The sequence below is a fragment of the Passer domesticus genome, chromosome 2 (genome assembly GCF_036417665.1).
Source record: "Passer domesticus isolate bPasDom1 chromosome 2, bPasDom1.hap1, whole genome shotgun sequence".
NCBI classification, from domain to species: Eukaryota; Metazoa; Chordata; class Aves; order Passeriformes; family Passeridae; genus Passer; species Passer domesticus.
Window position 1 is genome coordinate 3141352 of NC_087475.1, and position 15698 is coordinate 3157049.

The 15698-nt window shown below is 43.1% G+C and overlaps 1 protein-coding gene across 1 annotated transcript in view; it reads right to left on the minus strand.

Moving 5' to 3' along the window:
• Positions 1-15698, minus strand: part of BACE2 (beta-secretase 2) — a 48223-nt gene that overhangs the window by 12013 nt on the left and 20512 nt on the right. Inside the window, exons 2-5 of the mRNA XM_064405941.1 lie at positions 12534-12622; positions 5450-5666; positions 3618-3746; positions 2254-2388 (exon numbers count right to left, since the gene is read on the minus strand). Of these exons, the coding sequence (XP_064262011.1) occupies positions 2254-2388; positions 3618-3746; positions 5450-5666; positions 12534-12622 (570 nt within the window). The remainder of the gene's footprint in view (positions 1-2253; positions 2389-3617; positions 3747-5449; positions 5667-12533; positions 12623-15698) is intronic.

Genomic DNA, 15698 nt, shown 5'->3' on the forward strand with positions numbered 1-15698 from the left:
TACATGTCTGCACTGGCTCAAGAGTACAAATGTCACACTTTTATCCCTTGACTGCTGAAAAACCCTAAAACACACAAAAAAACCCCAAGTACAAAGAAACTGAAGTTTGTCTTGGTGCCTTAAAATCTGCACAAAAAAACACCCATAGCAAACAGCTCTCTTATTACTAAAAGTCCAACCCTAAAATAAAGAGATTTCAGCAAACTTCAGGTACAGTCAATGAGGTATAAACTTTTAAAAGGGTGAATTTTTTTTCATGAACTCCTTAAAAACTATGATTAACTGAGGGGGGGAAGGCAAGTAGCAGTGGCAGCAATTTGCATTAACTACTTTTGCTGCCAGCTTAGGCAGCAGGATTAATATAACTGAGCTGTGACATGTTTATGGCATAAGCATAAGACACAGGATGATGTACAGCCTAAGCTACTTAGGAAGAGGTCAAACAGTAAGTGAATTTAAAATGCACTGGTTTGGATGTTATCAAGTCACGTGGAGTCCCTTTAGGGCAGTGACAAAAATAAAACCCACCGAAAAAGTTAGAAAAAGTAACTCTTGACAATTATTTCCACATTTTTTGAGAGAGCTGCTATGGGGCTGCCATACAGACCTGAAAGAAAAGCAAACAGGAAATCATTTATTACACACTTGGAAATACTTCTAAAGAGTGGAAAGAAATGCCAAGGCATTTTGGAGTCCATTTTAACAGATTTGTATCACAAAATACACAATCACTGGCATCCTGGAATGCCACCCTTGGAAAAAAGTAGTTAAAAAGGTTGACCATTGATATAAACCTGTGCAAAAATCTGGGATTTTTGTAGTGGGATTGCTCACATGGGGACTGAGCACCTGCTTTTGCCTTCTTGGCTTTCCTGGTTAATATTTACCAGTGCAAAGTGCACTTCTGGCAGCTCAGCATTCCCCCAGCCCAGGCTCAGGGCCACAGCTGTGCTGGAGCTCTGGACACATTCCCAGCATTGGAGCAAGGGGATGACTTTTCCCTGGCAAGGAAAGGAGCAGTCCCTGGTGAAGGCTGTGGAAAAATGTTCCATTTCCTAGCAAACAGCAGAGAGGAGAGAGGGCACACAGCTCCTCACCCTCCAGTGAATCACACATCCTCTGCGAGCTCCCAACCAGCCCAGCTTTAATTGTGCTGCTCCTGTTTTACTGCTCTTCCTCTGAATTTCTGTGGAATTTCTGTGGGAAGGTCTCCTTTGATCCAGGAAGGCTGGACACTCCTGCACCAGTGAAAGCAACCCCTGGCTCAGAAGAGAGCAACAATTACAGGAAACTTTCCTGACACACCACTGAATTTTTCAGTGAGTTGTTTTCTGGCAACAGCATGTATTAAACCACTGAAGGGCTCCCCTTCAAAAACATGTTGACTGTTTTTTAAGGCAAGAAAGAAAAGCAAACATTTGTTTTAAAGGACCAGCGGTTTTGCTTTCCTAACAGCACAACAGAGAGAGGCATTTAAATAGACCTTGTTCTGCTTATTGAGTTGAAAGATGCTGTGACTCATTTTAAATAATTGATATGGCAATATGATTTCAATATTTTGCATGGGAATATAATATTTATGCACATGTAATACTGGAATCATGAATTTCACTTAATTTATGTGAACTACAAAAACTTTAAACTTATCACATCCCATTGATCTCCAACTAAGAGCATCAGAGTAGAATGAAATTAGGATGTCTAAAGAAATTGGGGCATAAAAAATACAGAACTAAAATCAAAACATGAATACCAACAAGCAAGAGTAAAAAAGAGATAAAGCATGCACATACACATATATCTTCCACAAAACAAAAAGAAAAAAAAGAAATGCCTTTGGAATAAAAATTGCAACAGCACAGTCTCATTAGACTGATCTAGATACAGCAGAACATTATTCCTAATAGAAACAGAAAGCTTATCCATCAGGAATAATAACTGCCAACCACAAGAGAGCAAAACTTGATTGCAAGAACATAAAAGAAAAAAGGAAGCCTAGGATGAGAACTTCAGGAAGCAACCCAGGGTGACACCTGCCCACTGCCATCACGAGTGTGAGCTCAGACAGGGGTCAACCCAAAATCTCCCATTTCCTTTGTTTGACCAGAATTGCTTTAATTCATTTCTCAGGAGACCGCAGTGCACATCTGCTTGCCAAGACAAAACTGACCAGTCAGGGTTGTTTTTTTTTTTTTCTATTTTTCTCAGCCAAACTTGCATTTCACAGAGACAGGAACACAGCAGGGCCAATACCTCTCTGCAGTCCAGCTGGAGGTTCTGTCCCCCCACCTCCAGCTTGAGGATTTCCACCTGGTAGTACCACTCCTCCTTGATGGGTGTGTACCAGATATCCCCCGTGTACAGGCTCGGCTCAATCCCACCCAGCACCTGAGGGACAGGAGAAAAGATGTCACTTCCTTCAAAATCCCACGTGTTTAGTTCTGGGGCAAGTGCACACAAAAAAGGGGGATGTTTAATTGTGATACTCAGGGGCACCGAAGTTTTAATTTAGCATCATGTGTTAGGATTTTACTGTCAAGTTCTCTGTCAATAATAGAGCAGCATGAAACATTTAGACATGAAACAGATTGTGCTTCAAACAGAATTCCCATACTGGGCCAAATTATCAGCATTTTCACCTACAACCTCACACTGATTCTATTATGAAAATGCCACTATTTAAAATTAAAACAGTAGTAAACCAGCATTTTCAGTGGATAAATCTAGGCACTGCATAAAAATGGGATAGAATAATAAACTTACACGTGAATAATTTGCTTTATCAGATCAGAAAAGCTTTAATACTGTCCAAGAAGATTTCATTTTTTCTGACACACATCCAAAATGGAATCCCATCCTGGCACTGCTATCACTCCTACCTTCCATCAAAACCTACGCTGGGGATGGCTGGGAGCATTTGTGGGCTCTGACTCTGAACTAAACTTAAGAAAATTCTCTCTTGGTCTTCAGTTACACAAAAAACATTTACAATATGTGAATTCTCCTCAAAATAAGTGTTTGTGATCAGCTCCTGTGCTGAGATGTTTATTTCAGCATCATTTGGGAGCAGTCATTCCATCTCCCAGTTCCAGATACATAATGGGCCAATTCATGGTCCCACTAAGGTGATGGAAAGACTTCCCAGAGTAACAGCAAGCAGGAGATCTGATCTACAGATTTTTCCCTTTAATATGTCGTTTACAAAAAAAAAAAGAAAAGACCCTTGATTCCTCTCCCCCTTTTCACATCACATTTAAAAAAATACTGTAGCATTTTGATGAGATTGAACAAATTTATCAGCTGCATAAGGGACTACTCAGTTTGAGAAATACAGCAGAATCTGCCCTGAGGAAACATCACAACATTCACGTTTTTCTTTGTTAAAAGATGAAAAGTTTACTCAAACTTGAGAGAGAAAAAAAAAAGAATTGAGAATGAAAATAAATAACACTTAAATTTTGCCTAAGGGCTTAGCTTTTCTTTAAAAATATAGGAAACATATTTAAAATACAAAAATATATTTAAACACTAAATTTGGCAGAAGCAGGATAGTCAGAGAAAAGAGGGAGAGAGGTGAACAAAGATACATTTTCCCTCTCCTACTGACAGATACCCACAAGACTACCTCCGTTGGTACCACTTCCAGAAACAGGGAGTCCAGCACCACACATCTGCAGGGAGAAAATGTTGGGGATCTTTGCCTGCCTCACGAGGGAATCAAAGAATGTCTCCACAGAACTGGAAGGCTGGAAGGTGTTGAAAAGCAAAACAAACACACAAACAAAAACAACAACAACAAAAAGAATTGCAGGGTTCATTAGAAAGTTTCTTCACAGAAATCAGCAAATCATTCAAACAAAACCACTTTTCATTAGTAAATTGAATTTCTGACAAGCAGCTGATGAAAGTTCTAGACATAATAAGCCATTAAAACCCCAATATCTGTCATTTTTCTGTTTCTGTTGTTTTAAAAACATTTTTACTCTTGGCCACTGTCAGGACTGCTGCTGCCAAATCCCTAAAACACAGGAGTAATTTTCAATTTCAGTTTCCAAACTCAAACTCCAGTTTCAGGCAGAAACTCTCACGGATAATTTCTATTTGGAAAAGGCTTTGTGTTATTAGAACACTCAAAGGTAACTTGCTTTTCACCCTTTCCCATAGTTAAAAAGCAGAATTTTAAAGTCAAGATTGTCAGTTTTTCAGCAGTGTTGAATTCTAACAAACTTTGAATTGAGTGTCCCAAATTTCCTCTCTTTTCTCTTGAAGAACTTCATACCCAAGCACGCTGTCTCCAGCTGGGGACTGGCCAGGTTCTTCCTGACACTGCAGGTCCTGTTTTCCTTTGCAGCCACTGGAGTTCTGCAACTTCCCTGTAACTCAGATTTGTGTGCACGGAGGTCAGAGGGGCCAAGTGCTCTCACTACACAAAGCCCAGAGCAGCCTCAGAAGCCAACAGCCCTGAAGTCCTTGGAAGAAGGGAAGAAATGCCCTGAGTACTCTGTTTGCCCAAAGCAGAGTTTGAGAACAGAACAGCTTCTCTTCTTCTTCTTCTCCTTCTTCTTCCTCTTCTTCTTCTTCCTCTTCCTCTTCTTCTTCTCCTTCTTCTCCTTCATCTTCTCCTTCTTCTTCTTCTCCTTCTTCTCCTTCTCCTTCTCCTTCTCCTTCTCCTTCTCCTTCTCCTTCTCCTTCTCCTTCTCCTTCTCCTTCTCCTTCTCCTTCTTCTCCCTTCTCCCTCCTGCTGGCAGTCCATGAAGTCAATAAAAACAACTCTCACACACCTCCAGAGTAAAGCAGGCTCACCAGGCAGTGCTGAATCGTTTGTTCTGTCTGGGTAGAACTCACTTTGGGATGGGAAGGTTGAAAATGGTAACTTTGTAGTTTTCCGATCACGGTTTCAGTTTTAGTTTTAAGATTATACATTTTGGGTTATAAATTTCAGGTTTTAATTGAATCTTCTACCTGAATTTACTTCCTCCAGAGGAGCAGGATGTGCTTGGTTCTATGTTCCTGGAAATATTGTAGCCAATATTTGTTCTGAAATTATCCATCCACCTCAACGTTTACTCAACGAACAGAGAATGGCCTAGAATGAACTGCTGAGGGCTTTGCCTTGGACCAGTTTTGAGAAGCATCCTCAGAGCTCTAAAACCTCCCTCCACACACATCCCACAACCACACTCTGGTACTACAAGCTCTGTAAAAGCTTATTCATCCCAGAGGAGCTAAAATCAGCATTTCCATCACCAGAAAAGCTGAAATCCTCACGTGGCACTGTGGCACCACCACAACCCAGCTTATTCTTTCTGGAACAAAGACAGAAGATCTGTAGGAAGGAGTGGCTGGAAGGGTGGAGCCTAATGCTGGGAGATCATCTGCTGGCATTATTTTAGCGGATTTCTGTTTATTGTCCTTGTGAAAGGCAAACAGGGGGGAAGGGATGGTTTACCTTGGCTAAGGCATCGTAGGCAAGACCCAGGATCCCGTGCCACTTAACCCCTGGCAGGAAGAAGTTCTCTGACTCCAGGATGGTGGCAATGTTGATGGTGTAGCTGCCATAGAGTCCTTTGGGCATGGTGATGACATCTGTGCCCAGAACTCCAGTCCAGCTGCCTTGGCTGTACTTCACTGTCACCTCAATGCCTTGGGACCTGTATGTGCTTGACCTTTAAAAGGAGAGGACACACTGATGCACGGGCTGTTCATTTACAGTGCAAGACGACAGAATATATTCCAACTCAATTTTTCCCAGAGAGGGGAAAAAAAGGTAAATTAAATGCAAAATATGTATTCATACTGCTCGTAAAATCAGGTAAAAGCAGAAATTAAAAAAACCCCGAAAGTCAAAGCCCCATTTTTATCCAGAAGCCATCAATAACTCAGATCTTCAAATGTTTTTTTTTAAAAAAACCAAATAATCTAAGATATTATGCCACCTAGTGCAGTGTCCCTGACTCAGACTGGTCCATAGAAGCAACACTTTTTAACTGGAGAAGGAATGTGTTAAATGGCACTAGAAAATAGAAAGCTACTGAATTCAAATCTAAAATTGAAATGCTAAGCTAACTGAATAGCTGTAGACTAATACCTCATTAATATTTCTAAAAGATCCTTTTTGGTTAAATTGGAATATTATTGTGAGTACCAGCAGTGAGATAGAGGTTTCCCAAGTCTGCAGTTTGACCTGTCTATGAGGAAGTAAGTAGAATTTGATATTATTAACAAATGATTCACTGATTTGGAGAAGAAAAGGAACTAATTTATTCTAGACCAGGGAAGCAAAGGCAAAGGAGCCGTTAAGTATGGCAAGCAAAAGAAGGAACTGAATCCTGTTTAAAAGGCTTAAAAAAATTAGTAAAAGCGTCAATAGATTTTTCATTTTAAAGACCTGTAATCCATAAATATTTTTCTCATATCCCACACACATCTCTACTGAAGAATTTCAAGTTCTAGATCCCTCACAATTTACTCTGGATCCTCTCCTTGGCACACAGCTTCCTATTTTAGAGAGATAGATGACCACACTCAGTTCATCCCAAGAGACTTTTCACAGCTTTTTGGAAAGTAAATTAAGGGTGGGGGAAAGCATAAAATAAATTTATAACAGCATCTTTACATGTGTGTAGAAAAATAGAAAGGCAAGGGTTTATCAGGGGAAGATACTTTGATCAATCCAGCTTCAATCCAACAGCCACATAAAGTGGCTTCACAGGCCCTGTGCCTGAGCTCACCAGCATGAATTTGGGGTCATTTTCATTATCATGAGGAACAAGCTTCAGATGGCAGCATGGACAAGTCCCATAATTCAAACTTTGGCTATAGGGACCATGCAAATGACTCTCCCCAGGCAGGGAGGACAGGCTCTAACCCTATAAGCAGTTCTTGACACTCCCAAGACCTAACCCTTCAAGAGTTGACAACCAAGGCAGCAGAAATACAAGAGATAATATTTCAAGATGCAGGAGTTCCAGATACACTCTGATTACCTGCATCTGATCACCTCCACTGCTCCTGTGTAACTCTGCATTTGTGTGACACTTACACAAAGGAACATCTCAGCTCAGGCAGGGTCCTCAGAACACCTCTGTGACACTGGCAGGACATTTCATAAATCAAAATAGAGTCTGAATAATTAGCGGCATAAGGGAAACTGCAGGGGCAAGAAATGAAAGGGAGAATACTTTTCTTCATGTAGAAAAGTGTCTGGCTGAGCAGCAGAAGAGGAAACATCTGAAAACAGAGAAAATTGAGTGCTGGGAGAATAAAGTGAAGCAAATCTGCAGATACAAGCAGCGCATGACTAGAACAGCAGCAGCACACAGCTCTTCTTCCAGAAGCAGGAAGGGCTGTGGACCAGGACACAGAAAGACTGGATTCACTTTCCAGCACAGCTGCTGACCTTTCCTGCTTCCTCAGCACTTGTGCCTCAGCTTCCCCACCTGCAGAAATGGATATGAAGAAACTCATCTCATTTGTAAAGCTCACAAATGTCATATGGAAAAGGAGACTTTATTACTTCCTTCAAGGAGCAAAACTGGTAACATGGGAAGGGATCTTGCAGTAAATTAGATTCTGTTCTGCAAAACCACTTCCCCATCCTCTTGCAGGTAATCAGCCACAGGTTTTTTTCACCTTTCCGCCTCACTGATCCAAAGGAAGAAAACTTCAGAGGTCAAAACTAGAGACTAGTTGTAATTCATGGGCCGAGTGTTGTAAAACAAACACACAGCACAGAAAAGAAAATTACAAACAAGCTGCTTTGGCTGTGATGGGAAAAGAAGAAATTCACATCTTCCAGCAGGACAAAGTAGACACAAGCAAGGAATAAGGGCTCCTGGATCATGGTGCTGTAGGGATCCTACTCCCTTTTCCCTCACCTTCCCATTCCCATCTTCTCTCCAAAGCAGCCACCAGAAACCTGGTCCTCAAACCTCACATGAATCTCGAGCCCCAGCTGAGCAAACCAGCAATGGGGTCATTTTCTCTTGCAGGGTTAATCCTCATTACCAGCACACAGCACAGGACAAAACACCACCAGAATCTTATTTCTCATGTCACAATCCCTTTGCAACAAGCTCAACGTGGCAACAGCAAATCCACCATGTGCAGGAAGCCCTGCATAACACCGACCTCACCAAATAACTCAAACGTGAAAATACAACAGAAATTATTGATTTCTAACCAAGAAGTCCCATCTAATCTGCAGGGCTTCCACAAAGAGTTTATAATCAGCCCAAACCACAACCTGTACAGTGCACACACCCAACCTGGCAGGATCACACTGCAAAAGCAGCAAAACAAGCTGCTTTGTTTCTTTTGTTTGATGGTATATAACTTATCGTATTACCTCAATTTATTGCCTATATTTCCCTTACATCCCTATCTCTTGGAAAGATCAACTCTTGAGCAGCTTGCTTTTGAAGCTTCAGATGGTGAGGCAGTAGTAGTCTTTATTTATTTACTGAAATAAAACTGAACACTGTTCCTGAATACTGAAAGCCCTGAGCATGTCAGATTTACATACTGCTGCAGAGCCATCACTGATCACTTGGGTTCAAGTGTAAAATTCCCTTTATATGTCTGTTTAAGTAGCTCTTTTACCATAAGTAGAGTACTCAACAAAACTACTTGTTATTTTCAACAGCATGAGAAACAAACACCATGATTTCTTTTCAGATCAGGACAAATCAGGTAATTTTGCAAAACCTTATACATCATGGTGACTTATAGAGCATGATTATCACAGCAAACTCAGAACTTTTTACAGCAAAGGTTTGTCAGAGCCACTCAAAAGCCTGAGCTGTAAAAGAGTGCATGGTAACAGCTTTACTCGCTTTGTAAAGAAAGAGACAGATAATTAAACAGCAGGATTATATCACATAGATTATATGACACACAACATCATTTAACAAGTTAGTTCTGGAATTGCTCCAGGAGGGCTCTTCCTGAAAAACACACTCTCTGGGTCCTTTGAAACAAAGATAATGCCTCTCCCATGCACCCCCTCAATTTCAGTCAAAAAAGAATCATGCATTCAATTTCTGATTTTGATCATCTGAATAAAATTAAACTAAGAGTGTGGCACCAGGAAATTAAGCCCCATCACTCTCTCCAACACAACATGAATATTCTAATAAGCACACATCTATAACTCATAACCCATTAATTTAACAAATTACTAATCTTTCTTCCCCCTTGTCTTCAACTTGCAGTTTAAGACATCGGAAGCACTCCGTGACAATACAGGGGAAAACTGCAGGAGTGATTACCAGATGAGAGAAAACCCCTTTATCTAATCTTAAGTGTTCCTCCTAGGAAGGAAGAAAAGTGCCCACAGGTCGTTTTTCTCATTTACACGTGGGCAAAGGTTGCTCCTGGGTAATTTTGCAGATCCAGCCGATGTGATATCAATGCCCCTGTTTACCATCCCTGCAAAATCACAACAACCAAGCGTGCTGGTTTGGGCTGGGGATGGAGTTAATTTTCTTCACAGCAGCCAGCACAGGCTGTGTTTTGGATTTGTGCTGGAAACAGAGTTGAAATATAGAGATGTTTTGTTATTGCTGAGCAGATCTTGCACAGAGCCGAGGTCTTTTCTCCCTCTCAGCTCACCCCACCACTGCCAGGCTTGGTGTGCACGAGAATTTGGGAGGGGACAGATGACCCCAACTGACCCCAGGGATATCCCAAACCATGATGTCATGCTCAGCACACACAGCTGGGGGAAGAATGGAGAAATGTTTGGGGCTTTGGTGGGGAAGTGAGTGAGTGGGGCTGTGTGGGGCCGAGTTGCCATCAGGGTTTCAATCACAATGCCAGGAAGGTGTTCTGACTGCTGGGAAAAGCCTACCCTAAGGCCAGTCTCAAAAACAGACAAGCAGCAGCACCCAAGAAAGCAGAGGTGACTGGGCTTCCCCTGCAGTCAGGAGAAGTCTCAAATAAAACCTCCTGGAATCTGTTTCCAAGCACGTGAAGGACAGCCATGCAGTCACAGACACTCAGTGAGGAATTTCACAGGCACATCACACCTGACCCATCTTCTACATCAGGGAGGCACAGCTGAGGAGAACAGTGGCTGTAGCACATCTTGGCTTCTGTCAGGCTTTGGACACCACCTCCCTTGGCACTCCCATTTGGAAGCTGAGGATGTGGGGCTGAACAGACCAGCCACAGTGTGGGCTGAAGGTGGGCTGCACCCCTGGGTCCACAGGAGCCACTGACTTGTGACAAGCAGAGCCCCAGGGGTTGTTAGTGGAGCCAAAACTGTTCCACAGCCTGGAGAAAAGGAGGCTCAGGAGAGGCTTTCTCACACTCTACAAGTCCCTGGCAGGAGGGTGCAGCCAGCTGAGAGTCAGGCTCTTCTCCCATGCAACAGCAACAGGACAAGAGGACACACAAGCTATGGTAAGAGAGGCTCAGGCTGGACACCAGGAGGAATTTCATCATGGAAATGGTTGTTAAACACTGGAAGGGGCTGCCCAGCAAGGTGGTGGACTCATCCCCCCTGGAGGTGTCCAAGGAAGGCCTGGACATGGCACTCAGTGCTCTGGGCTGGGGACAAGGTGGGGAGGAGTCACAAATTGGACTGGATGGTCTTGGAGGTGTTTTCCAACCTGTGATTCTGTGGTTCTGTGAAGGTCTTCATCAAGAACCTCCACGAAGGACAGACTGCACACTCAGGTTTGCATGGGATCTACATCAAAGGCAGCAGCTGCCATGCTGTCTGCCACAGCCACCAGTTACATTTTTTGAGGTTCAGGCTGGACAACAGGAAATATTTCCTCCCCAGGAGACTGTGGCATGACACTCTGCCTGGACAGAGCATGGATTCTCCATCACAGAGGTTTACAGGACTTGGCTGGGCTCAGCCTGGCTCACCTGCTCTGGTGACAGCCCCAGATCATTTGGGATGTGTGCCAGGTGACCTACAGAGCGTTCTTGCAACCAACATTTTTAGAAGATCTACTTGATTTCATTGGATTCCTCCAATTTATTTATCTAAATGTAGTTAAAATATTTTAAATGGAAGAAGCATGGTAGTCTGCTAATGTTTCTGTTCTGAGCCCACTGCAGGACTCCATCAATGCAACCCAAACAAGAAACTCTTGCTGCAATTGCTCTGGACTTGATTGACTTTTAAGTAATGACTTAAAATCAAGTAATGACTTGATTTTGAGTAATTTTACAAAGCACCCTTAACTAACTCTTTAGGGCCTGGACCTCAAGGTTTCATTATTAACCTCATATTAAAGTTCTCAAAACACAGTGTCCACTGAGCACACCGGTCAGAGGCTGTAACCTTCACATGATTTCAGTCTGTCTTTCCCCACACACAAGCCCTGCTGCTGCTGTTTTTAATGGTTTATGCTTCTGATGAGAGAGGCCTTGTCCTTCCAGTCTCAATAACATCAATTAAGAGACAAGGCAGAAAGAATGCTTGTGCTTTGAATTCTTGCAGTTAATTTTTCTCTAGCCACTGCCTATGGAAGGGGACAGCTGGCTGGCATGGAAAACCTTGCAGTAGTGCAGGAATACCTATCAAGAGTATCAGAAATAGCTCTCCAAAACTCTGGATTTTCCAGACCTGTATCATATTAGCATGATGTGAAATATCTCCATTAACATCTAAATATGTGACAGGAGGTGAGGCTACTCCAGTAAGCAGCATGGAAATAATAAGATTTCCCTCCATTCCCAGTGCATTTTACTGGGAAAAAAGTGTAAAACCGCATGTTAAAACACATGTGAGGCAGTGAGAAGGGTGATACTCCCCAGTTTCCCAGCACTCTTGGTATTTTTATTCATATACTTCAGCTAAAGATAAACACTGCATTTTGGAGAAGTTTACCTGAAATAATTGAAACTAGAGAAAGGCAGAAAGGAAGGAAGAAGAAGTGTGATTCAGTCAGACAAAGCTTGGCTGTGATTAATGTCAGCTTATGCTAAACAGAGCAAATTTAGTGCATAACAAACACCAGAACCACCAAGTTGTATTTTATAAACAACCAGATTCATCAGGGTCTGCCCAGATCACTGACTGATTGAGGCCTGTGGCCAAACTGAACAACAAATTAGGTTTTGACTAAGTAATTTTGCTTCTGGATGAAATGTCAAGTAACACAATTACTGATACAATTACTGGCTTTTAATTTTTGTCTTCAAACAAAGGCAAAGCACATTGAAACTTTTAATTCCTTGCAAGTCTATTCAGGTAAGAAATTGGCTGAAATTGGTGTGATTTTGCAAATGATTTTTACCCTGTAATCATCTTCTCTTTTCTCCAGTTCTAATTAGTGCTGCTGATGCTCACTCAGAGCTCAGCTGTGCTGCCACCAGTGGGGCTGTCCACGGTGTCAGGCAGGGTTTTGCATCAGGCAAATCCAAAATTCCCACCAGGCAGCCAACATCCCACTCCCATGGGATGTCACAGGAGCCCCAGGAGCCCAGCTGCCTTATTATCCTGTCTTGCATGGAGGAGCCAGGATCCAAAAGACCCCCCTAATTTCCACCACAGGTGCACAACAGGTACTTACAGCTCAGGATTGAAGTAGGATGTGACATCAGGATCAGGCACACCTGCTACAGCAAAATTGCTGCTCCCAGTGTCAACCAGAATATTTAACTGCCAAAAAAAAAAAAAAAAGAAAAGAAAAAAAGAAAGGATAAGTGATTTGCATATCCAATTAAACAAATGAGCAACAAAAAAAATCATTGCGGTTTTTGTCTAAACTATCTTCAGCTTTAAAATCATGGTGGGCACTGCCCCGAGAAATAAATTTAGTGTCACATTTTGGGGAAGATGTGCTGCTGCAGCCCATCCAAACCAGCTGATCCTGCTGGAAAGCTTTAAAATAGTCCTGTTCCTGGAAGGGGGAAAACCCGCCAAGCCCACATTTGCACAGCAGATGAATTCCTGATCATCTCCAATTTCTTTTTGGCCCAAGCCCACATTTGCACAGCAGATGAATTCCTGATCATCTCAAATTTCTTTTTGGCCCAACCCATGAGTCTTGGCAACCTGTCCAGAGCACAGGCTGAATTATGGACTGCTTAAAGCTCTCTTTGTCTTAGAACTTGTGAGATTTCAAGGCAGGGGCAGAGTGCAGGTCTGGACAGAGATAAGCAGAAGCATGAAGCTGCTTTGTGGATTGGAAAACACAGGAGCAATGCCCAGTTCATCCTGAGCAGCAGCAGCAACCTTCCACAGGCTTTACCACCTTTAAACATGAGGACAGCAGATTTATTAACACCGTGATTGAAAGGGAGCCTAAGAGGGGTCCACTTGGTTTATTTAGGCTGAAAATGGAAATGTGGCACCTTCCTCTCCCCATCTAGCTCAGGCAACCAGGCTGGTCCATCACAGCTGCACGATGGCAGAGCAGGGTCACTTCTTTCAGTGAGACGTGGAAACCACACTATGTACAGAGCCATTAAATTGTAAGTTTAAGTCAGTCTAGACTCTACTGCTACCAAATCAACGGTCACACTTTTCCCCTGCCCTTGGCTGGATGGTTCCCAGGCCTCCCTGGCAAAGCCACACGGCTGTGATGCAAACCAGATCAGGTTCCTCACCTACAGATGCCAAGAAAAAATAGAAATTAGCCATATCAGACACCACCCAAATGGAATGGTAGGAGCAGATACCAGAAAAGGGTGATTCCCTTCTTGGTGACAACATGGTCTCAGATTGGCTTAAAACCCCTGCTCCCCAGAAAAATATTAAAGAATTAGGAATTTTCCTGTAGGAAAGAGTGAGACATGAAGATTTGGTTGCCCATGGCTTAAAGCCAGCTCAAGCCAGCCCCTCTGATCGCTCCTTAAGATGTGATGCAGCTTGGGATCTACCACAGGAGGGGATGTGGGAAGGACAAGAGAGAACCAGCAGGGAAACAAGTTTGGTGTTGACAAAGGAAGTGGAGAAAAAGGGCTGAGCTCAGAGCCGAGTGTAAACACAAAGGAGGATAAAGCATTTGAAATAGATGTGCTGAATCCTTCTCTAATAAGACTGAGTGTAGACAAAAAGTGTGAGTCAGTGTTTAAAAACATCTTTGGTTTGTTCATGGAGGAGAAGGGAGGTGATGGTTACCCTTGTTTCACCCTTTTAATATAGTATGGGACTGAGGAACTCTGAAATTTAAACAAGAACACAAAACCAAGCAGTAATTTCTGAGAATCTCTTCTGAACTGCAGGCACACTCTGTCATTGGTATTCCCAGCCCTAATCTTGCAGAAATTTTAAGACTAAAAAGAAACAAACCAACAACCTTAGCCAAGCTGCATCCCAGATTTTAGACTAAGCAAAGACAATACATTAAAATTTATTTTGCAACCACATGAGCTAGACAGAGTCATCTAAGAACAAAAGGACATCCACAAGTTCACTTAGCTCCAGGAGCTGAGGCTTTAAAAGAAAACGAGAACCTGTGAGGCTCTGCAATAAAATCCAAAGTTTGTTGCATACTTCATTTCAATGCTATCAAAAGCTTCACATTTTTTCAACTACCTAACAAAGTATGAACTATTCATTTCCCCCCCTTCTCTGGAATAGAAATCATATTAAAAATAAACAACAAAGAGCAGCTACAACGTGTGCCTGCATCTATCAGGACTGACAAAATTTGCCTCAAAGGGGTGCTGCAGGGCTTAAATTAATTAGCCTTTCCGAGGTAGTCTGTGATGCTTGAGTAATGGGCACTATACATCAGCTGCATAAATACATGTAGGTGTTGCCTTAGCTCACTGATATGCATGGCACCATAAACGGAGGAGGACTTGGGGGAGAAAAAAAACCAAAACAACCAAAACTAACAAAAATCACTAAATATGACACATAAGAAAGATATTTTACCCCCACACCTTAAATACAATGTTATCATCACGGAATTCACAAACCACCCAAGGAAAGGGCAGATTTACTACCCACAGGCCGGAGCACATCAAGATTTCCAGAATAAAACAGATATCCCCCACAAAGAAAGAGGGAAAGCACAAAGCTGGCTAAGCATGCAGGCTCCAGCCCACTCGGACACAGCAGAGCTCACATGACAGATGCCATTGAGGCTGACATTCTCCATCCACATGTTTGTGCATAATGAGATGCAGGCGGGCCGGGGCAGACACTGATTTATTGTAGTCCTCACAATAGCGCCAGTGATTAGCAGCTCATTTTGGGCTGGTTATAACTTACTGAGGTCCCTTTCTCTCCTGACTTTTCTTTAGAGCCTTCATGTCTCATTGAGAGGCACTTTCATGTTGTCTCCACTGGAGCCTCCTTCGTTCCTCATGGAGCTGCTGGGGCAGCTTCAGGCAAGCTCTGGAGAGGCACAGGGTGGCCACGGAAGGAGCCATGGTCCAGGGCTGTCATCCTGTCTTGTCCTAACCCAGAGAGCCCTGCTGAGAAGGACCTGGGGGTGCTGGTGGGTGAGAGGTTGGACACATCCTTGGAAGTGTCAACTTGCAGCCCAGAAAGCCAACAGTGTCCTTGGCTGCATCCAAGGATGAGTGGGCAGAGGTGAGGGGGGAATTGTGCCCCTGTGTCCCCTCAGGTGAGAGCCCACCTGAGAGCTGCCCCAGCCCTGTCCCAGCACAGGAGGAGCTGGAGCTGCTGCAGAGAGCCCAGAGGAGGCTCCAGGATGAGCAGAGGGATGGAGCAGCTCTGCTGGCAGGAAAGGCTGGCACAGCTGGCATTGTTCACCTGC